General features: G+C 40.4%; 1 protein-coding gene across 3 annotated transcripts in view; it reads right to left on the bottom strand.

Moving 5' to 3' along the window:
- LOC135702715 (toll-like receptor 6) overlaps positions 1 to 24,105 on the bottom strand; it is a 40,690-nt gene extending 16,585 nt beyond the window's left edge. Inside the window, exons 1-2 of one of the 3 annotated variants that reach the window (XR_010517714.1) lie at positions 21,939 to 22,010; positions 6,756 to 6,838 (exon numbers count right to left, since the gene is read on the bottom strand). Coding sequence is in view for 1 of the 3 variants with exons in the window: in XM_065223756.1 (XP_065079828.1) it covers positions 24,049 to 24,059 (11 nt within the window). In the remaining 2 variants the exon portion in view is untranslated. Of the gene's footprint in view, positions 1 to 6,755; positions 6,839 to 21,938; positions 22,014 to 24,048 lie in introns of those variants that run through there. The other 2 variants (XM_065223756.1, XM_065223759.1) reach the window with 2 other exon arrangements.
- Positions 24,106 to 24,472: the final 367 nt, after the last annotated feature.

The following is a 24,472-nucleotide window of genomic DNA, read 5'->3' as shown; positions in this document are numbered from 1 at the left end:
GTAAAAATCGAGTATTAGTACAGTGTCGTATTTGTGCACCGAAGTATCGTTATCTCATAGGCTAGTCATAGGCTAGTCAGTAAAGGCACGGTATTACCAGGCCGGAGGCGGCAGGTTCGATTCCTGGTTCGGTCGATGGAATCTTTCGGGTTGGAAATTTTCTCGACTTCCCTGGGCATAGAGTATCATTGTGCTTGCCACCCAATATACAAATTCATGCATTGGTATTGGCATCGAAAGCTCTCAATTAATAACTGTGGAAGTGCATTTAAGAGCACGCAATAAGCTAATATGCGATAAGCAATAAGCTTGATATGCGAAAAAAAAAAAAAAAAGTATCGTTATCTGTTTTGCAATTCAACCGATGGGTGACTGTCCGAATAATATTAACATTGTTTTGCTACGCTTGTGGCAAGTTTATAATAGCGCCCAGTAGAAGATCAATTTCACCACGGTTTGCCGAAAGATACCAGCAGTATTTTGACATGCTTGTAATTTCGGGTGTACGTTGGGCTCCTAACGTTGTATGGACTTCGTGTGACAATAGCTTGGGCTACAAAATGGTGAGTTGACAACCTGGAAGGAGCGGAATACCTAGCCCTGGTCCTCACAAGTTCCTACTTCACGCCTCCTCGAGTCATATGATAATAAAAGACTACCAGCTGAAACATGGACACAGCTGGGTGGCGTAGCCTGGGTAATGTTGCCAGTCCGGCAATAGCAAAGTGAAGAGGTGCGACGTGAACACTGGCGCGGTAACCATAGTACAGTGATAGAGGAAATGCTTCACCAAACCTGAGCGTCTGTTCATCATGGAGGTGCGGCTCAAAACGGCGTCTGTTCTCCATGTTAGGAGTGGCTGATCACTGTCTTAGTGCCAGCGTGAGACTCTAAACAGAGCTGTGCACGATGGTCCCCCGGCGAGACAGAGGGTTGGGGCAGGCCCAACAAGCCACCCTGAAAAAAAACAAAGTTGCAAATACTGAAGAAAGAAATACGGATCGGAATAATCGGCACAGACCTACGCGACGAAACAGGGACTATGATTGGAAACTCGGAACATGGAACTGCAAATCGCTCGGCTTCCCAGGCTGCGATAGGTTAATCTATGACGAACTTCAACCACGTAACTTCGAAGTCGTAGCACTGCAGGAACTTTGCTGGACGGGACAAAAGGTATGGAAAAGCGGGCATCGAGCGGCTACTTTCTACCAGAGCTGTGGCACCACCAACTAGCTGGGAACCGGCTTTGTAGTGCTGGGTAAGATGCGTCAACGCGTGATTGGTTGACAGCCGATCAACGCGAGGATATGCAAGTTGAGGATTAAGGGAGACCCGACGACGAGAAAGAAGCGTTCTATGCGCAGCTGGAACAGGTGTATGACGGCTGTTCGCAACGGGACGTCAAAATTGTCATCGGCGACATGAACGCTCAGGTAGGACTGGATGCAATGTATAGACCGGCAATCGGGCCAAATAGCCTGCATGCCGTATCGAACGACAACGGCCAAAGATGCGTGAACTTTGCAGTCTCTCGAGGAATTGTAGTTCGAAGTACCTTTTTCCCCCGCAAGGATATCCACAAAGCCACCTGGATATCACCTGACCAACACACAGAAAACCAAATCGATCACGTTCTAATCGACGGGAAATTCTTCTCCGACATTATTAACGTCCGCACGTACCGCAGTGCGATCATAGATTCGGACCACTACCTAGTTGCAGTATGCATTTGCTCAAAACTCTGGACGGTGCATAACACACGTCTAAGTCGAACGCTGCGACCTAACATTGAGCAACTACGGGACGCAACTGGTGTAGATCAACTACCAAGTGAGCTATTAAAATATTAAAATATTAAGATATTACCGGAGGAGTGGATAGAAGGTGTCGTATGCCCAATCTACAAAAAGGACGACAAGTTGGATAGCTGCAACTACCGCGCGATCACACTGCTGAGCGCCGCCTACAAGGTACTCTCCCAAATTCTATGTCGCCGCCTGTCACCATTTGCAAGAGAGTTTGTGCGGCAATACCAGGCGGGATTCATGGTTGCCCGCGCTACCATGGACCAAATTTGAGCGATTCGGCAGGTTTAGCAGAAATGCCGCGAATACAACGTGCCCACACATCATTTGTGATTTCTAATCCGCATACGACACAATCGATCGAGATCAGCTATGGCAGATTATGCACGAGTACGGATTTCCGGATAAACTGACGCGATTGGTCAAGGCGACGATGGATCGAGTGATGTGCGTTGTTCGAGTATCGGGGACACTCTCGAGTCCCTTTGAATCACGAAGGGGGTTACGGCAAGGTGATGGACTTTCGTGTCTGCTGTTCAACATCGCGTTAGAAGGTGTGATCAGAAGAGCTGGGACAGACACGAGTGGCCCGATATTCAGGAAGTCCATCCAGCTCCTTGGTTTCGCCGATGACATTGACATTATGGCACGGAACTTTGAGATGGTGGCGGAAACCTACATCAGACTGAAGGCTGAAGCTAGACGGATTGGACTTGCCATCAACGCATCAAAGACAAAATACATGAAAGCAAGAGGTTCTAGGGAAGACAATGTTAGCCTCCCACCTCGAGTTCAGATTGACGGTGACGAAATCGAGGTGGTCGATGAGTTCGTGTATTTGGGCTCACTGGTGACCGCCGAAAATGATACCAGCAGAGAAATTCAAAGACGCATTATGGCAGGGAATCGTGCCTACTTTGGACTCCGGAGGACGCTCCGGTCGAATAAAATTCGCCGCCGCACGAAGTTGACTGTCTACAAGACGCTGATTAGACTGGTGGTCCTCTACGGCCACGAGACCTGGACTATGCTTGTGGAGGACCAACGCGCCCTTGGTGTTTTCGAACGGAAGGTTTTGCGTACCATCTACGGTGGAGTGCAGATGGATGACGGAACGTGGAGGAGGCAAATGAACCACGAATTGCACCAGCTGCTGGGAGAACCAACCATCGTCCACATTGCAAAAATTGGGCGACTACGGTGGGCTGGGCACGTCGTAAGAATGCCGCACGACGACCCAGTGAAAATGGTTCTAGAAAGCGACCCAACAGGAACAAGAAGAAGAGGCGCGCAGCGGGCAAGGTGGATCGACCAAGTAGAAGACAACGCAGACTACGAGGCTGGCGAACTGTGGCCATGGATCGAGTAGAGTGGAGACGACTTCTTCGGACAGCAGAGGACAACAAGGCCTTAGCCTGATTGGTAAGGTAAGTAAGTGACAATAGCTTGAGAGAATGGGAATGCGGGAGAGCTGTGCATTTACCATTTGGAGTTCCGATGATATGGAGCGAGCCGGACAAACGTCATTTAAAGCTGTTCTACTATACGTTGGTAACTCGAAAAATCCAGTGCCAATTGCAACCTGCGTAAACACAAAAGAAACCTACGATAGTCTTAAACAGATTTTAGATGCAGTTAAGTACAAGAATCATCAGTGGCGTATTCGTGCAGACCTTAAGGTTGTCATGTTATTATGCGGTCTGCAAACTGGATATACGAAAAACATGTGTTACTTGTGCTTGTGGGACACACGCTATAAAACAGAACCAGTACTTGAAAACTCATTGGGAAATGCGTGGACAACATCAGCTAAGGAAATCTAATGTAATCTACCCACCACTCGTTCCCAGAGACTCCATCTTACTTCCTTTCCTTCATCTCAAGCTAGGGATAGTTAAAAACTTTATTAAGTCATTGGACAAGGAAATGCCAGCGTTTCTTTGTTTGCGTGACGTGTTCCCGAAACTAAGTCCAGCTAAACTTAAAAAAGCTAACAAGTAAATATCTATATGGTAGAATAATCTTAATGTTATTCGTTCGGCAGGAATACTTCAAGAGCAAATTTTCATTATGTCGTAAGTAACATTCGCACCGATCCGAGAAAAATAAAGTTTTGTTTTGATGACCGAAAAGTTATTCCTATTTCCAATTAAACACATATAATCTCATAGTGATAGCAATGTTTAACATATTTAGCCGGGTTTTAATCATACAAAGGCAAATCGCTAGCTTTCATGCTAAGAAATACTGGTTTTTGAGTCAAAAGTTATTATACGTCGTTTGGTGGCCCCTATTGTTACTTAAGTCAAAGTGTATTTACCAGGATATTCGGGAGAATTATCAATTACGTCTCCTTACGTGCAGCCCATTCATCATTTTAGGACCACCGAAATCATCTTAGCAACAAACAGTTCGATTTATGCACTTTAATAATGAGAAAGCGAAACGACGAAAGTACACTTTTCACGGGTTTCTCAGTGCTGTTACTTAAGGTAAACGGCATCCATAGAAATCGGATGACTTAAGTAACATCGAAAACTATTTTGATCGGAAGGTGATTACGTCAAAAAGCAATTCGACTGGTAAATAAATTTAAAAATGGGATGTGATCCTATATTCGGACAGTATATAGTGTAATAGCAGGAGCATCGATTGACACTGATAGCTCGACTTTGTTTACCTTTGTTACATTCGACGTAATGAAAATTTGCTCTTGACTTAATGGCTCGGATATCATGAAGCTAGAGAAGAGTACAGTCTTCGAAAACAATCTTTTGCCAAAGGAACAAGTTGCCTGGAGATGCGGAGATTTTTAGCTTAAGGCTAGTTTATCTCCAAGACCAACCGACGCAATCATCAGATCCACGTCAGCATTTCTGCACATCAAAGTTCAACTAGTAAAATTCCACAGCAACCAAGTTTCAACGAACAACGCGTCGTATCAGCACAGCCATTTCCAATTTATTTAAAGGTTATGGAAAGCTTTTTGGATTACATGTGATTCACTTATCAGTTCGTTGTTTTTGAAGATTTGATAATTAAATTTTACTGTGCAATTTGCGAATAAGATAAGGAAATTGACGTTCAAGGTTCTATTATCCGGTCCGCAGCTTGACTCTAACTTTTGATTTATAGCGTTCAAAATCAGGATAGAGTTTTCTGTGATGAGTTTTTGAGTTGTGTTGTTTTGCTCAACGTAATTACATGCTGCTTGTCTTCCGTGGATCAATGGAACTAGAAATTCACTCAGGAATGACGATTTCAGTACGAAGTCTTCGGGTTTAATGGTGGTGTAGAGTTTTGTTGTTTCTTTTCACTAGGTGTGTTGGGTTCTGGTGTATGATACGGTTGTTGGTCGCTAGAGGATAAATCCTCATGATGCTCGAGGTTGCATTTTCTAGTTGCGGAACGTTAAGCATGTAAAGGAGAATATCGTTTTTCAATGCCAACTTCGGGATAAAAAATTGCAGAGCTACGTCTGGGAAATTCACTTCTACTCCTTCATCTTGTAAAAGTATTTTTATAGTAGTCAATTCTAGTAGGGATAATATTTTGTTACTGACAAGTGAGCTTTTGGAAAGGGTGACAGCGTCTTGTATGCTGTCGAGGAGATGGTTGATATTGTCGATGTTCAGTATTGTTGTTATTGTCTCGATCTCGTTCAGGGTGATTTTGTTTGCGTAGGAATTCTCGACGATCTCGTTGATGGTATTAGTAAGATGTGCAATTCTCTCATTTAACAGCATATTAGTTTTGAACTGCTCGTTGTTCTGGTCGATAAGTTCGTTCATGGTGAAATTAATTATCCTCAGGTCTTGTGCGTCAGGTGTTCCGGCGATGAATTTCATAGCTGTGCCGATGGCGTCGTATCGTCTGCTTCGGTGTCTCTTGGGTCTTAGTCCATAGAATGTGGTGTAAAGTTGTTGAATTTTTACTTTTATCATACTGGTTAGTGGGTTAGTCTTAGCAGTTTTTTGGTGTGAAATGCTGGTTAGTGCTTCTATTGTGGTTTCGATTGATGTCATATTTATTGGATGGATGATCTTGATTGTGCCTACTTGGATTTCACATTGCCTTTCTTTGCCAAAAGTAGTGGATTTTCCTGCAAGTTTTTGATTACAAGGTGTTGTGCTACCGTCGAAGTTATCAGTAGAAGGTGGATAGGCAACATTATCTGAAATTTTAAGTTTGTTAATATGGTTAGCGTGTTAAAATTGTTCTTGTTCTCTTGATCTTAGATTTGTGTATTTTGATATTTCTATGATCCGTAAAAGTTTTCCTGTGATCTCTTTGTACTTTTAGTTTTCTGAATTTAGCTTTCCTTTTTGATTTGATGCCCTGAACTTTGTTATATACTGATTGGTTTTCTTCTAGATTTTTTTCTCTTTCTTTGCTCTGGTTATGTTTATGTAGTGTTTTACTTTGGAAATCTGTAATTCTATTAACGACTTCATCGAAAACTTCGTTTCTGTTAGCTAGTATAGTTTCGAGATTAAGTGATCGTTCGTCTCCGTCCTTGACGCCAAAGAAGACTTCAACTGGTTTCAATTTAGTTGCAGAGTGACCTTTGAAGAAGGCCTCGAACTGGAGATTTAAAAGCAACCTCGTTGTCACAAATTATTAAATTTGGAGTTCCATAAGTGGTAATCACCACTTATCATCAATTTAGTTATTCCCCTTTTTACGTCTGGGATAGACCGTGATTTGACTGGAGTAAGGATGGCGTACCGGGATAATTTGTCGACGGCGGTAATGAAGAGGTTTGGGGAGGCGATATAGATGTCCATGTGAAGGATATTAAGAAGTTTTTTAGGAATCGGAGTTTCGGAATATTTTATCTTGTATGGATTTCCCTCGTACTTGTTTTCTAGGCATGTAGGACAAAGGTTGATAAAATTTCAAATTTTGTTTCTCATCATGGGGAAATAGAATTTTTTTGAAATCGCTGCCAAGTTTTCCTCGATTCCTCTATGCGCTCTATCGTGGGTTGCTTCTATTAATTGGTTCTGATCTTCCAAAGTGGTGATATCCTGCAATAGAGATTGCGTTAGTTTGACTCTGAATATTTTGTTCCTGGAAAAGTAATTCTTGTACGCGATTTGTAGAACATTTAGCCATTTTTCCGGACATAGTATGCAGTTGATTTTGGATGGGTTCATAAAATCTCTCAAGATTTTTATGGCGTATGGTATCCCAAATGTTATTCTAGTGATGGTTCGACGGAATACTGAAGGGAATATTTCGTCATAGGTTTCTGCATTCTGCTGCCCTTCTTTAACTGACATAACCCCAAGGCTGCAAAATGCGTGTCGATGCATGTTGACATGACTGGTTCTCAGCAATACAATCATCAATCGTTATGATTCAGCCATCAATCGAAAGATATGGCTATCTAATTTTATTTTGAATAGATAGAAAACCAATTGGACCTGTGGTTGGCCAGCCAGAACGGAAAAACCCGGAAAAGTCCCGAGCAAAATGCGTGTCGATTGAAGTTGACATGACTGGTTCTCGGTGATTTGGTTACCAAATTTCAAGATTGAGCCACTATTTGAAAGGTATAACTATCTACTTTCGAACGGAACAGACAACGAACTGATTGCACTTGTGGTTGGCAAATCGGAACGGGAACACCCGCGAAAGGTGGCTCTGTGGAAATTCGGATTCACCGATAAAATGGTCAATTCCTGAAAGTAGACCTAGAGATCCGCGATTTTTTCTAAATTGCAAACAATTATTAGCAGAGAAGAAATAAACCATCAACATATCGATTCTGCAACCAAGTGGCCAGAAAACGGTCCTCTGGATATCCGGAATAACCGGAAAAATAGTAAATTCTTGAAAGTAGACCTAGAGATCCGCGATTTTTTTCTAAATTGCATACAATCATGAGCATAGAGGAAATATGACATCAAAATATTGATACTGCTACCGGGTGGCCGGAATATGGTGCTCTGGATATCCGGAATCACCGGAAAAATAGCCAATTCTTAAAAGTAAACCTAGAGATCCGTGATTTTTTAGAACATGTGAAGAACCCTTGGTTGAGAAGAGATATCTCAGTGCCATAGTGATTCGGTCCCCCGGTGGCTATAAAACGCCCTTCTGGATATCCGGATTAACCAGAAAAATGTTCAATTCCTAAAAGTAGTCCTAGAGATTCGCGATTTTTTCTAAATTGCATAGCATCATGAGCATAAAGAAAATATGCTGTCACCATATCGATTATGCTACCGAGGGGCCAGAAAACGGTCCTCTAGATGGCCGGAATAATCGGTAAAATTATCCATTCCTGAAAGTAGCCTAGAGTTCCGCGATTTTTTTCTAAATTGCATACAATCTTGAGCTTAGAGGAAATATGCCATCGCTGAATCGATTTTGCTGCCGGGTGTCCATAAAACACCCTCGTGGATATCCGGATTCACTGAGAAATTGGCCAATTCCTAAAAGTGATCCTAGAGTTCCGCGATTTTTTTCATAAATTGCACACAATAATAATCATAGAGGAAATAAGCTATCACTATATCTATGCGGCTGCTAGGTGACCAGAAAACGGTCCTCTGGATATCCGTAATCACTGTGATCAAGGGCAATTCCTGAATGTAGACCTAGAAATCCGTGATTTTTTAGAACGTGTGAAGAACGTTCAGTTGAGATGAAATACCTCAGTGCCATATTGATTCGATCCCCCGGTGGCCATAGAACGCCCTTCTGGTTATCTGGATTCACCGGAAAATTGGTTAATTACTAAAAGTAGTCCCTGAGATCCGTGATTTTTTATAAATTGCATACAATATTGAGTAAAGAGGAAATATGCCATCACCATATCAATTCTCCTTCAGGGTGGCCAGAAAACGTTCCTCAGACATCTCCCTTCGTATTGTTTCAAATCGAGGTCGAAGACCACGTGATGAGTATATGTATGTGTGTTATACAATTTTGAGTAATGTTTTTCTCACTAACCACTGGACCGAATTGCATGCGTCCGGATATGTCATGTGTCCGGATGTGTCCAATGTAATTCTGGGCACTTTTTATAACATTGCACTTGGTTTTAATTCTCATGTTATGAGGTATTATACGAGGTGTTACTGAGAATCACGTTACTCAAAATTGTTTAACACACAAAGACACACACCACACACCACACACGTGGTCTACTGAAGAGAGTTAAGCTGGGTTTAGACAGGGCAAGTCAATTGATCAAATCAGTTGAATTCAACTGACTTGAACGCGAATTGAACGTGTAAACCATGCCATTCAACTGACTTGATCACTTGAATTGAAAAAAGTTGAACCAGGCTCAACTTTTCAAGCCAATTGAATTCAACTGAGTTGATCAATTGACTTGCCTTGTTTAAACCCAGCTTAAGGAGTTGTTTTCAGTAGGAAGGCACTAGATGATTAGTGAGTTCACATCGTGGTCAAGGGTACATATGGGTATAAACTCGATTACTGCATAACAATACACCACAAAACAAAGCCAGGTTTTTGAAGCATTTTTATCCATACTATAAAAAAATTAAAAAAAGGGGCAGATCCCTAAGCGGCGGGCATCTCTCAATACCGGACATTGCTTTTATCCACGGTTTCATGCGTGTTGTTCACGTGTTTTGGCATGTATGCTTCTTCTTATTTCTTGTCTTATACTTCCATTGACCGTTGAAATCATGGAAATCAGCAATGTCCGAGCAATGAGATATGTCGCGCTGGGGGATCTCCCCTTACATATGTACAGACATAGGGGTCCCATAGGCCCCAATTCATGTATTGGTATTGGCATCGACGTCTCTCAATTCATAACTGTGGAAGTGCATTTAGAACACTAATACCCCGTTCACACTACAACCTATATCATGTAATATAGGCTGTATTGCACCGAGCACTCATATAGGATTTCCAGTGAAAACTAAATGTATGAGTGTTAATTGCAAGACAACCTATATTATATGATATAGGTTGTACACAGCAAAAAATAATTTTGATATCACGTCAAAGTGGATGCACTACAATCATGTCGAAAATATAGTGTAATATTATTTGCTAAAAAGGACAAAATTATCATTAATACAATGCATGAACTGACATTCCGCTGCTTTTACTGCATTTGTTTATTTATGTGGTCATAAAAATTACATGAAATTTTCGACATGATTGTAGTGCATCCACTTTGATGTGATATCAAAATTATTTTTTTGCTGTGTAGTGTGAACGAGTTATAAGTTAAGAGTACGCAATAAGGTAATATGCGATAAGCAATAAGATTTAAATGCGAAGAAGAAGAAGTTGTACAGACATATTCTGATCTCGGCGAGCTTACTTGAATGTTTTTTGAAACTTGGCATCGGATCAAAAGACGGTTTTCTTAGCGATACGTATACTCTCCTCTGTAAAAAAGTTGTAATGTAATGTGTAAAAATGTAATATAAATCTATGTAAAAAAGAGGAGATACGATATTACATACATGTATGTGAATTTGATCACAGTTTCTTAGTACATTGTACAATGTTATATTACCCAATAAGCCCATTGACAAATGTGCAGATGGTTTTGTGAAATATTGAATAGCTTTGTTGTGTGTGTACTAACACAATTTTTACTGTAATTCTATGTTTGCACTACGGAGTTATAACATGTTACATCAAGATAGCCTTGTAACATTTTATAACCCGTTATGCCAACGGCACAAGTGGTGTTTCTTGTTTTAGCGTGATTTGTTTATTTTTGAAGCCATCCTTATTTCAAATTCAATCTATTCGAAAGTGACGTGTTTCGCTTTGTCTGAATAAAAAAATGAGTGAATCAAGTGATTGGGAAGAAAGTGAAGATGAATCGGAATGCTCGATTGATGAGGAAATGTGGGTGAAAGTCAACTGAATGTGTATACATCAAAAAGTAGTAAGCAATAATGCCAGAAGCAACAACATTCCTCACAGCAAAAAAATAATTTTGATATCACGTCAAAGTGGATGCACTACAATCATGTCGAAAATATGGTGTAATATTACTTGCTAAAAAGGACAAAATTATCATTAATACAATGCATGAACTAACATTACGCTGCTTTTACTGCATTTGTTTATTTATGTGGTCATAAAAATTACATGAAATTTTCGACATGATTGTAGTGCATCCACTTTGATGTGATATCAAAATTATTTTTTTGCTGTGCTGTTACTGTGGCTAATGACAATAAGATAATTGAATGACAGAGATGCTGAGGATAGCTGTCTGATGTCCTTTGTATAAGATCCTGCTCAACTGGCTTGTTGGTGTTAGTGATATGAGGCAATGTTTAGTGGTGTTTGTATTTTATCATAATGTTTACTTTTTTTTACATGAACTGCAGTGGTAACGTCACGTTGGATATTCGCTATGTGGAACGTTCGTAGGTCTCACGCGTCGTCACTGTACGCTTGCTCAGCAATGTTCACAATATTTTTGCTGCTAATGCAAGCAAGCTATCTGTTGGGCCAGATCTATAATATATGTGTTGTATCGGACATCGATCTATGCCAGGGTTTTGTCAATGTTATGAAGTATAGGAGGAAGGTGGTAAAGTTCGAGAATCTGTTTGTATTACTTAGTAAAACAAAAATAACGTAAACTAATAAAAACATTTCGTCAATATTTGCAAGGACAGGACTGAGATTTTTTTCGGCGCCGGTGGTGTAGGGTAAGCGTGACTGCTCTCTCACCCCAATGGGTCTGGGTTCAATCCCAGCCGAGGTCGGTGGGATTTTTCTGAGGCATAAAAATCTCTGGTCACGTCTTCCTTCGGAAGGGAAGTAAAGCCGTTGGTCCCGGCCCTTATGCGTTGATGGGTACGATATCCTTACGCAGGTGTGGAAGCTGCCTCTCTGCACATTCGATTGTCGTCAATGGATGGCAATCGATATCCATCGGTGATTGGCACTAGATTGCGGAACAGAAAACCGACGTTAACAAAAAAAAATAGAACAGCAGGTAACTCAGGACCATATTCAGAAATCTAACACTTGTCAGAGGAATCCGGATATCCAAGTTAATATTCTATGACTACCACGTGAGTGAATCGATATGACGCAGATAAATTTCAATTTTTCTCAGCATTCTGAGCATTTATTAAAGTCAAAAAATCATAGGTCCAGGCACACATTCAAAAACTGACCACTTTTATGAAGAATCTGGATATTCGGAAGGGTGTTTTATGGCTACTGGGTGTTTGAATTAATATGGTGCTGAGATGTATCCTCCTCGCAGAGTTTTATGACTACTTTTACGGTGATTCGGGAAATCCAGTTTTATGGTGGCATAATCAATATGGTGATGGCATTTTTTCTCTATGCTCAAGATTGTACGCAATTTAGAAAAATATTATGGACATCAAGGACTAATTTAAGGAATTAACCATTTTACCGGCCTTTTTCTCTGCTAATAATTGTTTGCAATTTAGAAAAAATCGCGGATCTCTAGGTCTACTTTCAGGAATTGACCATTTTATCGGTGAATCCGAATTTCCACAGAGCCACCTTTCGCGGGTGTTCCCGTTCCGATTTGCCAACCACAAGTGCATTCAGTTCGTTGTCTGTTTCGTTCGTAAGTAGATAGTTATACCTTTCAAATAGTGGCTCAATCTTGAAATTTGGTAACCAAATCACCGAGAACCAGTCATGTCAACTTCAATCGACACGCATTTTGCTCGGGACTTTTTCGGGTTTTTCCGTTCCGGATGGCCAATCACAAGTCCAATCGGGTATCTTCCTGTATTAAATGAAAGACGATAGCCATACCTTTCGAATGGTGGCTAAATCATAAAGATTGATCGTCGCATTATTGAGAACCAACCATGTCAACCATGAATCGACACGCATTTTGCAGCCTTGGGGCTTTGAGGAAGTTTTTATGGCTTGGGGTTATGTCAGTTAATTACTATTTGATTTATAGAGAAGTTGACGGGCCGCACCGTCATTTTCATAAGCTCGTTGGCAACTGAATCCGCCGAGTGAATGGTCGCGATGTCTGAAGAAGAACCTTCTTCTCTTGGTCATTAGCAGTAACTAATGCATGTTATATTAGCATGCTATGAATAGAGGTTTGAGTGGTTTTTATGAGTTTAAAGCTGGAATGATTTTTCGGCGTTGTGAGTGTGAGTGCGTGAATATGCATGAAAATTTCAAGCATGAATTTTGCTTGCCACATTCGCACGCGAGTTTATTCTCGCAGGGAGACTCAATGAATGAGATTTGAGAGTGATTTTTCTAACACTGGTCATTAGCATTAACTTCATGGGTAATCCGTGATAGGCTGTCGGCAACAACATTTTATTTGCCGGGTCGGTATTGAATATCGTAATCAAATTCCTCGAGTCTTAGTTTCCACCGGATTAGTCGGTCATTCAAGCCTTTGAGGTTCATTGCAAAAGTCAAAGGCTTATGATCCGTGAATAATGTAAACTTTCGTCCGAAGAAGCACGGTCGAAAATACTTACATGCCCAATGGATGGCTAGTAGTTCTTTTTCAATAGCCGAATATTTTTCCTCGCTTGCAGACAGAGTGCGCGAGGCAAAGGCGATTGGTTTGTCTTGGCCTATCGGTCCCTGAGACAAAACCGCACCTAGGGCATAACTTGAAGCGTCAGTGGTAAGCACAAAACGCTTGGTGAAGTCGAGGTATTGTAGCACGTGGCTACTAGTTAAGATATTCTTACAACGTTCGAAAGCAGATACGAAATCACTAGAATGTTGAATTACCGTTCCGATTCAAATTTCAGACGATTCAAATTTCGGACACTTTCATTTTTAATTAAATATTACATCCAGTTAGAAACAAAGTAATAATGTTAGATGATCGTGGAGGGCACTATTCAAAAAAATTTAAAATTTACAAGACATGTGGATCATATTCGACCGAGATAATCAACTTTTAAAAGTGTCCGAAATTCGAGTTTAAGTGTCCGAAATTTGAATCGGCACGGTATCTCCGCTTTACTTAGTTGTTGCGTGAGAGGTTTCGAAATTTTCGCAAAATCTTTTATGAATTTTCTATAGTAGCCTACTACACCAAGAAAGGCTCTCAGTGGTTAGTATTCGTTTTTATATTTTAAGTCCATGCAATTAACATCAAATAAATGCAGTAATGAGCCAGATATCAGCAAAATTCTACATGACATAAATTAATATTAAACTCCCACCCCTGGAGCCTACTGCCGTGACCGGACCGGCTACCACGGCTACACAAATAAGCGATGCAGCTGCCACGGTTGCGGCTGCTTCTATTACTGATGCTGTATCTACTGCTGCTGTTTCTGCTGCTGTTACTTTTTTGCTGCTGGTGGTCCGTCACCTCCAAAATTCATCACAAGAATACTTTCTACTATTTTTTTTTGTATTTGTTCAAGTGACACAGATGCGTTTTTTCAACTTTAGTACGTTTGAAATTGTAATTATTATTTACAGTTCCTAGTCTTATAAGGCCTGTTTTATAGTATGACCACCTTGGTGCGATTGGTATGTTTTGAATTCGAAAAGGAGACTACTTATAACTAATATTTACAACTACAACTAACCTATAACTACTGTTACTTTCTACGAGCTAAGATAGCCCATATTTATACCCTACATTATTTTCATTCGTTTCTCTATTGGCTGCTAGCTGTGCCGAGATTTCCCGTCACGATGTTCACGCCAACGAGCTTGTACCTTTTTATGCCTTCATATAAAGCTATCATTTTTATTCAATAATATTCCACTCTATATACCACACCTACAACATATCGACCCATCTACTTATGGACCGGGAATCAACGGCTTTACTAACCTTCCGAAGGAAAGCGTGTTATGCCTCAGGACATCCCGATGGCACCGACTGGGACCGAACCCAGGCCCTTTGGGGTGGAAGGCAATCACGGCAACCACGCTACTTAATACTCTTTTTCTTTCGCTCACAACGTTTGCGCCACGTCATACGTCACGAGGGAACAGCAGTAGTGATTTTCTTCACTACTCCGGGGGATCTGACACTACCACTTCTCCAACAAGTCGCACCTCCTCACTTTGCTGTCAACACGATCCACATCCAAGTGTTTATTGTGGTGACATCACCCAGGCTACGCTACCAGCATCTTTAGCTGGTGGTCTTTTAGTATCGGTTTGACCCGTGGAAGCGAACTTGTGAAGACCAGAGCTATGTTTAGCGCTCCTTACTGGATGTCGATTCACCATTTGTAGCCCACAATACGAAAACAGTCAACACACTTAGAAAAACTGCAAATTTAGGTGATTTGAGAGTGACGTATACGAGCGTAAATTTTGACATAAATTTGAGTCATAACAGACGCGAAATATAGCTTAATCAAACGTACTTTTCGTTGAGAAACGAACTTTTCAGTCTCGGGTCACCTAATATTACATGGCATGTTTGTTTACGTCTCATCTTTTATACCAAAAAAAGTTATTTCTAAGGTGTAGGCTTTGAAAGCTCTCAACAAATCATAACTCGAAATCGAAGCGGTTCCGTTAGTGTAGAGGAAAGCGTGATTGCCTCTTACACCAAAAGGCTCCGTCGGCGCCGCCGGGATGTTCTGAGGCATAACATCTCTGATCACGGGAAGTAAAGCCGTTGGTCCCCGGTTCATGAGTTGATGTGATGGGTCGATAGGTAAAGTCCAGGTGTGGGAGCTGCCTCCCTGGTGTCGGTAGCATTGGTGCTCAGTACGGAAAATATGATCAACGAAAAACAAAGCTTATAAAACACTCCAAATCGTTAAATTCAATTAAAATGACGTCTGAGATAAAGTTGTTGGAAAACATAATTATTTTATTGGAAAAATACACACTGAAAAAAATTAAAGGGATATCATTAAAGGGATATCATAAAAAGCGACCAAGTGAACAATGAATTATCGGCTCCGTAAAGCTAACGCGATTGAGCCTTCCAAATAAACGAACTAGATAAAAAAAAAAATAAAAAGCGACCCCCATTAACTCCATTTTGGGGGATTAGTGGCACTATGAGCCGACGGGGCGAAATGAGCACCTATATTTTTGAAAAACTATGCAAACTTAAACTTAATATGAAATGGAAAACATTTTTGCAATTACTAAACAATCTATTTTCAATGGAACTGTTTTCTGATCTGCGCTTAATGAGTATAACATAAAAACTGAAAAAGAAATTAAATCATGTCCATGAAACTTCTTCAATTAGGTTAAAACTAAAATTAACTCGTGCAACTTTCCATCCAAAATGACAAAAAAGTTGGCAACAATTCAGAAGATATTTGTAATCTTTTTGCCACATTTTTTCAAGAGACGTTCTCAGATTTCTCAAACTTTTCGAATAATGTTGGTACTAGTAACATTTATGTTCAACATATTTTGACAGGTCTAAAAGATTTGGATGCCACTAAAGGCTCAGGACAAATTACTTTATTCTCCATTGCGGTTCCGCATCGCTTCATCTTTTTGTCTGCTCTTCTCCTTCTTCCTTCGTTTGCTTGTTCTAACTTCTCTCTTCTTTACACCTCTTTCGTAGTTTTCTTGCTTCACCTTCTTCATCTATATTTTCACCTGTTCTCGCTTTGGCTCATTTCCATTTTTCGACAACTGTCTTCCGTTCCGTCTTCTTCTGTTTCCTCGCTTCCTGTTTTTTCTTTAGAATCTCCTCGCTCTTGTCACAATTTCCGATACATAATTTCTTCCAGCAGAAACTTCAACAAACGCTTTTCCTTGCCATCGTCGTTGCATAACGCTGCATGTAGGCTGGTTGGATCAATTTCTTATTTCATTCTAGCTGCTTCAAATTTTCAGCGTTGCAGGATCACGTGGCGGACATCCACGACCGTCCCGCAGCATTCGCATACTGGCGGTGACGATGTTTTCAAAATAAACTCATGTGTAAACCTTGTATGGCCGATACGCAGCTGAGTGAGCTCTTGCTGATTGGTGCAACTTTTATGGTCGGTCCACCTCCTTCAAATTGACTTATGTTAATTACACCCAGCGTTCTTCCCATAACAGACGAATGGCATGGTTCATTACCTTGATGGTATCCTTCCTCGGAATTGCGATGTTGAGTGGCGGACTGTACGTACATCGCCGGCGTGACCGGGAATCCAACAAAGTTGTATCGTGTAGTGCAGCAACAGGCTTTCAATCTCTTGGATCCAGGGATGTTGTGATTGGCCGCTTTCGATGACCAAAAGGCTACTTTCAGAGTCGGACAAGATGATCAACTCGTTCGACATGCCCTTGGTGAGAGCCGATTTGATCGCAAAGGACTCCGCCGATGTTGACAACTGAAGCACGGTTGAACCTGTTTGCTAAATATTAGTTCCTGCACAATGGATCGCACTGTATTTGGGGTACCTCCAGCTTTCCTGTCGTCTTATGTCCTACAAAATACGTGGCTTGAGTCCATGCCACCTTTGGTTGATGAAACGCGTCCGCACAGCTATGTTCGGCAGTCAGGAAGCCATAATTGGAATTGGGCTGGTGACGTACGCTTCAGAGGCGAACCGGACCATCCGGTTGTGGACGGGTACGAGATTTTGAATCACGGAGTCCTTTGCTCGACTGACGAGTGCAATGCTGTAAGGAAGCCGCGAAATGATGATTGCTGAACTGATACACAACAAAGAGTGACGTTGCCCACGCGGAATCCTAGCCCTTCCAGTGGTTGCTGAGAAACACGTCGGCCACAAATGTGCAGCACATATACATACACACACGCAGACATACCAACTAACATTTTCACCTCTACCTTTTCCAGCATTGCACAATGGGCAGAAATTAAATCTAGCAGGAAAAAATTAATAACGCTCTGAGATTGCATCCAATTGAGTTGATGTCTCCAGTGAAGTTCTTGGATCAATTAGGACTATAATTTGATGGATAAAAATAGTTAAAGTTTTGACCGCAGAAATGGCGCAGCGGTACAAACTTTTTTTTATTTCGCAAGATAGAGGTTTGCTGTCTTCGGTAAAGTTGTTGAACGTAAAATTTTATGAACAGTTTCCAAAGACATAAAAGCTGTACATCTGTAGTAAAATGAATGGTGCCTACCGATCGATGGTCGATTAGCTGCTGCGTCAGGAGTCCACGTCCATTCTCATTCGTTCTGCGTCGTCGTCGTCATCAGTGGTGCAGTTGTCATGCTGGGACAGGATAACTGCGTCCGGTCTGCTGATGGCTCCATGGTTGGTATGTTGCTTGCGGGTCGATGTTGCGACCAGCTGTATTGATGATTCTGCATGTATGCCAAGTGTTTGTACATAACTGTAATTGAGATATTTTTAAGATATTTTAATTGCAATTGCATCAAACAATATAGTTTATTTTAACAATTACATACAGCAAAACTAGGGGCGACCCTGGCGTTAAAGTGATTGTAAGAAAAAAAACTATTCTGTTGTTTTTCAAAATTAAAAAATGCTAACTTTTGATCAAACTTAAGATTTTGATTAGGAAAACTATGCAGAACAACGTTGTTCAAGACTGCAAATTGATTGTACTTCTGTGCAAAAAATTATAAACCATTTACAGGCCTGTGTAAGAGTTTATAGGCATGCGCGACGCATTAGACCTGAAGCTAAAATTTAAAAACATTTAGCGCAAATGTATAATATGCAATCTTCGACAAAGTTGTTATGCATAGTTTTTTTTCCAATCTTAATCTCAGGTTTGATCAAATTGTAACAATTTTTAAATTTGTGACAAGCATATGAATAGTTTAGATTCGTTTTCCATATATTTTACAAACACATTTTAAAGATATCCCACACGTGCAGATCATAACCAAATTTATTTAAATGTGGCACAGTTGTTGGGGACCTCAATACAGGTCGAAAGATTTATTCAAATTTAACCCAACTTTAGTGTACGTAATTGAATAATATAAGCTGCATTTGTTCAAATAAAATTCATATATTGTTTGATTAAAATCCATGTCATTTGTCTCTCTTTAAAAGTTTTTGTTTGTCTTGTCCCCCCTCATCGTCGCCCACTGGTCACCATAGCCGGTTGAACTCCAGACGAAACTAGAACCGCACTACCGCTCATACTGGCGACAACGCTCTGATGAGACAACGAAACCTTACCTCCTTAAGCTTAAGCTCCTCCCCTGATCCTATCCTTTGACAATGTACCTCTCTAACCACGGGTAAGCCGCGAGTATTCGACCCAACTCCTACTTGACATAGAATTAAGTGAATTTGGCTACAAACAAAGAACAATGAACTATCGGCTCCGTAAAGCTAACGCGATTGAGCCTTCCATATAAACGAACTAGTTAAAAAAAAAATCCATCTCAAATATATCCCAATATATCTCTGAGATATTTTGAAGAATTATAGTGTATGTACATCAACATTTCGAATAATTGATGACATTTTGCGTTCACTTGCGCATTTTTTAGAAAGTTCATTCAGAAAATCGTGTAGTTTTTCTTAAATTTCATGTGATAAATATGTTTCAGTGCCCTAAAAATCAGAGCATTGATCTCGAAAAAAAACTGAACTGATCAGTACCGATCGAGGAAAACACATAAAAGTATTCTTTTGATCGGTTATTCAAAATATGATACAAAAAACGTGAATTTCAGGCAAATTTTATAAAACTTCGTATGTTTTAGTTGTTTATAGATATACAGCTTCTATTTATTTGGCAACCTTTCATAAAATTATACGTTCAACAACTTTGTTGAAGACTGTTCGCGTAACGAACTATTGCCGGCCACCGAAGGGCTTTCTTCACTGCTGTTAGGCAGCCACCGAAAAATGCCTTTTAATGCCACCGCACGGCAACGTTCACGACCAAGTCCTTTTGTCGCGGGGAACTAGTACTATTCTCACTTGAGAGATAGTGCACCAAGGAGACGGTGATATGATTGACACAGAGATACCGACCGCACGTCCGTTTCGTAGAACTTGTTATTATCAACTATTGTTTGGGGTTATTTACAATATGTACATTGGATTGGATCTTCTGTTCGGTCCACGATCGGTTATAGGCCAGCGTTGGACAGATGCTAGTTGCGCATGCGCTCTCTTGTTACCCACTCTCTCGCCTATATATATAGGGTATTGTGTGGTAGGTTTACGGTAGGGTCAGTCTATCTGGTTTTGCTCCATCTCCAATAAAGACAGCATACCTCTTGTGAAATAAAAAAGATTGTATCGCTGCGCCATCTTTGCGGTCAACTTGAACTATATTTATCAACCAAATTGTAGCCCTAATTAATTTAAGAAACTTCCCTGAATACGTCAACTCAATTGGATGTAATCCCAGAGTGTTCCTGCTAGATTAAATTCCTGGCCCACTGTGCATTTTGTTGTAAAGTAGCTGAAAAAAGCTGCACAGTGGATACAGTAATAATAAAAAAAATAACATGGGGAATTTTCTTAAACGAAGAACAATTAATTGAATCGTAAACATATCTAATTGTGTGAACAAAATCAAAACGATTTAGTGAGTTTAGATAACCTTATATTAATTTAACGAAACCTAAAAATTGTAATATTTTTTCTAGCTAGAAGTTAAAGGCAAGAAATTACTGTGAACAGTTAAATGCCAATGATACCTCTGCGAGTAGTGCAAAACGTTTATCAGGTAATTCTCTTGATGCAAAGTACACGAATTATTAGATGTTAAAGTCCATTCGTCGTTTGAAGATTTCCTTCAAACGAATGTCACCGGTTAGGACATAATCTGGTTTGCCGCCGGAAGTCACCACGTGCGAAATTCCACTCTTGAAAACCGGAGAGTACCGTCAGGGAACGGTCACATCGTACACCCGCCATTTACATACGACAGCTGTGAGAGAAAGATCGTTATATCAACGGAAGTACGCCATAAGTACGGAAAATTGTGGTCACCGTAACGATTTCAACACCGCAGAGAATATTAGCGGTCGAGAAAAGGGTCACCTGCTGTACTTCGACGGCATAAAGCACGCAAGGTGGAGAGCTCATCCCATCGATGCTTTTCAACAAAGATTCATCGTCTCGTCGCATCGTACCGGTAAGCAACGCTACACCTCCGAAGTAATCGAGTGTCACCAGCTACCTATCGTTCATCAACCCGTTTATACAGGTGATCTTCTTCTTATTATTTGCATTTCAAGCTTATTGCTTAGTGCATATTAGCTTATTGCGTGCTCTCAACTTAGTGTTCTAAATGCACTTCCACAGTTATTAATTGAGAGCTTTCGATGCCAGTACCAATGCATGAATTTGTATATTGTCTGGCAAGCATAATGACACTCCATGCCCAGGGAAGTCGAGAAAATTTCCAACCCGAAAGATTCCCTCGACCGGACCGGGAATCAAACCCGCCACCTCCGACTTGGTAATACCGTGCCTTTACAGATGGCTATGAGGCCCCAATTATCCAGGTGATGTACTAGATTATAGGACAATAAACGAAGAAGAAACCAATCCAATTGGGAAAGACGTGTTAAGCTAGTAGTATAACCCGTCTTGACCAGACTGATCAAGAATATAATATTATGCTATACAATTTAAACTGCTTTAGGGCAGTCGTATTACTCGTATTTAATGATTTCAGTTGGAATTCTGGGTTATTTTATTGGATATTTGGTTACACGTTTTCTAGTTGTTCGAAAGTTATCCTACCAGCAGTCTCATCGGACATTCGTCACATCGCGGTTTTGCGACAGATTTAGTTCGTTTTTGTTGAGCTTCCAAGCTTGTTACAATATCCCCCGTGTAAAAAAGACCAGAGTGTAGTTTCATGGATTTAAACTCCTTTTTCTCAACAATTATGCGTACTCCGAAAAATCTGCTTTTGCGAATAGATTATGCCACGTCTGTTCTAGAAAATTCAACCATATTTGTTAAATAGCGGAGCAGAAAACCAACTTACCAGAGCCGAATATTTAACCAAAACGGTACGTGTTACGTAAAATCTGTGTTCATATTTGAATTCAGCGAGTCTGCCAATGATCAAAGTGCGTTAAACACTGCCGACTAGTGTTATAAGCGTTCGATTCACTTATGACTTGCATGTGCGTTCACTATCTGTTTCAGATGACTTCGGTGAATTTATTGAGAAAATGAGGTTCAATGAAACTGTCCTTATCACGCATTAATTTAGCAAAACCGTTCGGCCACTTCATTTGGAACTACTCACCTCTCACCTGGTACAATTTGTGTAAACTATTTAAGTTGTCGTAATTGTAGTTGTAGATGTTGCAGTAGAATATCAAATTTATACAAAACAGATCACATGATTACGTCGTAGTTGCTTTCTAGATCAAACGCTGCTGAAATCACACTGTTCTATGAGTCTGGTTTCTAATGCAATGTGTTTTTACTTGATTGTCATAGGTGGTGGCCAGGGTAGACGAGACACGAGACGCGACGCGATGCGACTCACGCAAGAAATAATAATATATCTAGATAAACATTTCAAAAGGTCTGCACTGCATTGATTGATTTTCTTCATCGACTTTCTCTTTCGTTGATAACTCAGAAGTAAAACATTTTCTTGTTGTGTTTGACGTTTTGGACGCTAAATAATAACCTCCTTTATCAAACTATGTGGTAAAAATAGCAAGAAATCTGTTTGCATAGTAGTCGTTATTAAAAGAGAAAGTCAATGAAGAGTATCGATCAAAGCAGATAGGACCATTTGAAATGTTCATCGAGAAATGATAAGATTCTTTTGAATTGGTCGCGTCCCGTCGCAAATCGCGTCTCCCCTGGCCGCCACCATAGTCTCCATGGATTTACTGTTTCGCCTTTTCGAGTTTCGAGGAATTGTTAATCAGTTTTGAGATATCATATACCTTATTACGAACGTTTCTCAGAAAACGGTCAAACCCAATCAGTTGACCACCATTGAACTCTAATCTTATCGATAATAATAACAATGATAAGGGGTTGTTTTAACGTCCTCTCTCCCCTCGTAGACTACAGTATTAGTTTTTGAAACCCCTGATCACGCCTTCCATCGGAAGGGAAATGAAGCCGTTGATCCCCGGTTCATGAGTTGATGGGTCGATAGGTAGGGTCCAGATGTGAGAGCTGCATCCCTGGCATCGGTAGCATTGGTGCACGGAAAACAAGATCGACGGAACACAAATCAAGGAAAAAATGTATGTTTTCACGTTGGTTCGCTATTCAAATTAAAGCAAGCTAGCTTGCTTGCTTGATCAACCGTTTTTGCTGGTGGTCTTACGATCAGTGATTATTAATTTGAAAAATGAGTGACTCATTGGGTCACTGCTCCAAGTCCGTTCTCCTCCATTCAAAATGTCCATCTCTATCGCCTCCCAATAGGCAGTGGTTCGTTTATCTGCTGGCGGGTTTTGCAACTTTTGGTGGGGTGGATTGTTGCGTTCTACGGTAAGCTGTCCTATCTTTGCCTACTAGGGAGTTTGACAACGGAGAAAACTGCACGACACTCTCGAACACTACCTGCAATTATTTTGCTAGAATTTGCGGAGCTAAACTTCACGATAATCAAAAAATCCTCGAAAGAAAGTAGCTAGAACCTAGACATGATTACGTCGTCGATGCTTGCTCAAACACAACTGGAATGAATTTACTGTTTCGCCTCTTCGAGTTTATGGAATTGTTTATCAGTTTTTCAGAGGTATCATTTCATAAGCTTATAACGAACGTTTCAGCAGATGATTGTCATGTAGATTCAAGTACTTCAGTTGAGTTATCCACTGCAGGCTATTGGCATCCAGGATCGCTATGTTATTGTGCTCTAGGTTCAGCTCTAGCAGATTTGGCAACCCTACTAGGGTCATCGCATCCAGCCATTCAAATCGTCAGTGTCTGCAGCTGAGCTTCCGTAGTGATTTGCTCAGTAGGAACGGATCGTTGGCCTTGTTGGATAGACGTTCATTCCAGTCAAGCTGAAGGATTTCCAATTTATTTAACTTTTGGAATGCAAGTGCAGCAATGAAATCAAGTTTGTTGTTAGCCAGGCTTATAAATGATATGCTTGGATTATTTTTGAACAAGGAATGGGAACGAATGAATTGTATTTTGTTGCCTTGGAGATGCAAGTATTTTAAATTGTGTAGTTCTTTGAACGTTGCCTCGTATATTGTCGTAATCGAGCAGTTCTTCAATGTTAATCTTTCAATCGATGAGCTTTTAAGAAAGACCCTATTTTGGTGGAAGTCAAATGAATGGTTATCGTCAAATAATACTTTCTTCACATTTTCATTATTAACTAGATATTCTTGTTCTATGTAGACGATGTTTCTATTCGAAAGACCTACCGTAAATCCATCACTACTAAGGTAATGAATAGGAGATTTCTTGTAAACTGCGTTTCCATTGATATTCGGTAAATAGTTTTCAAACTTTTGCAAATGATTAGCATCATCCAAACAACTGTGGTTGTTAGTTGTTAGAATCCATTGTATGTGAATTAAATATTGGTTTGCCATGCTGTGTAACGAAACTAAATAAAAAAAAATCTTTATTACTGAGCAATACCCTTGAAGACATTAATAACGTCACGCTGTAAGGGGAAAGAAACGCTAGATAAACAGTGGGAGTGGGTTTATTTTTCGTCAAAGTCGCGTGATATACTTAATGGTTGCATCCTTGTAATACACTATTCAAAAGTTACCAGAGCTCTGTTGCCTATTAGATGATTATATAATAGAACCGTGTTTTGTTGAAACCATCATAATTATC

The sequence above is a fragment of the Ochlerotatus camptorhynchus genome, unplaced genomic scaffold, assembly GCF_037179485.1.
Source record: "Ochlerotatus camptorhynchus isolate MF236.1 unplaced genomic scaffold, CSIRO-AGI_Acam_v1.1 ptg000196l, whole genome shotgun sequence".
Classification (NCBI taxonomy): Eukaryota; Metazoa; Arthropoda; class Insecta; order Diptera; family Culicidae; genus Ochlerotatus; species Ochlerotatus camptorhynchus.
The sequence above is the reverse complement of the archived record's forward strand: the minus strand, read 5'-3'. Positions and strand labels throughout refer to the sequence as shown.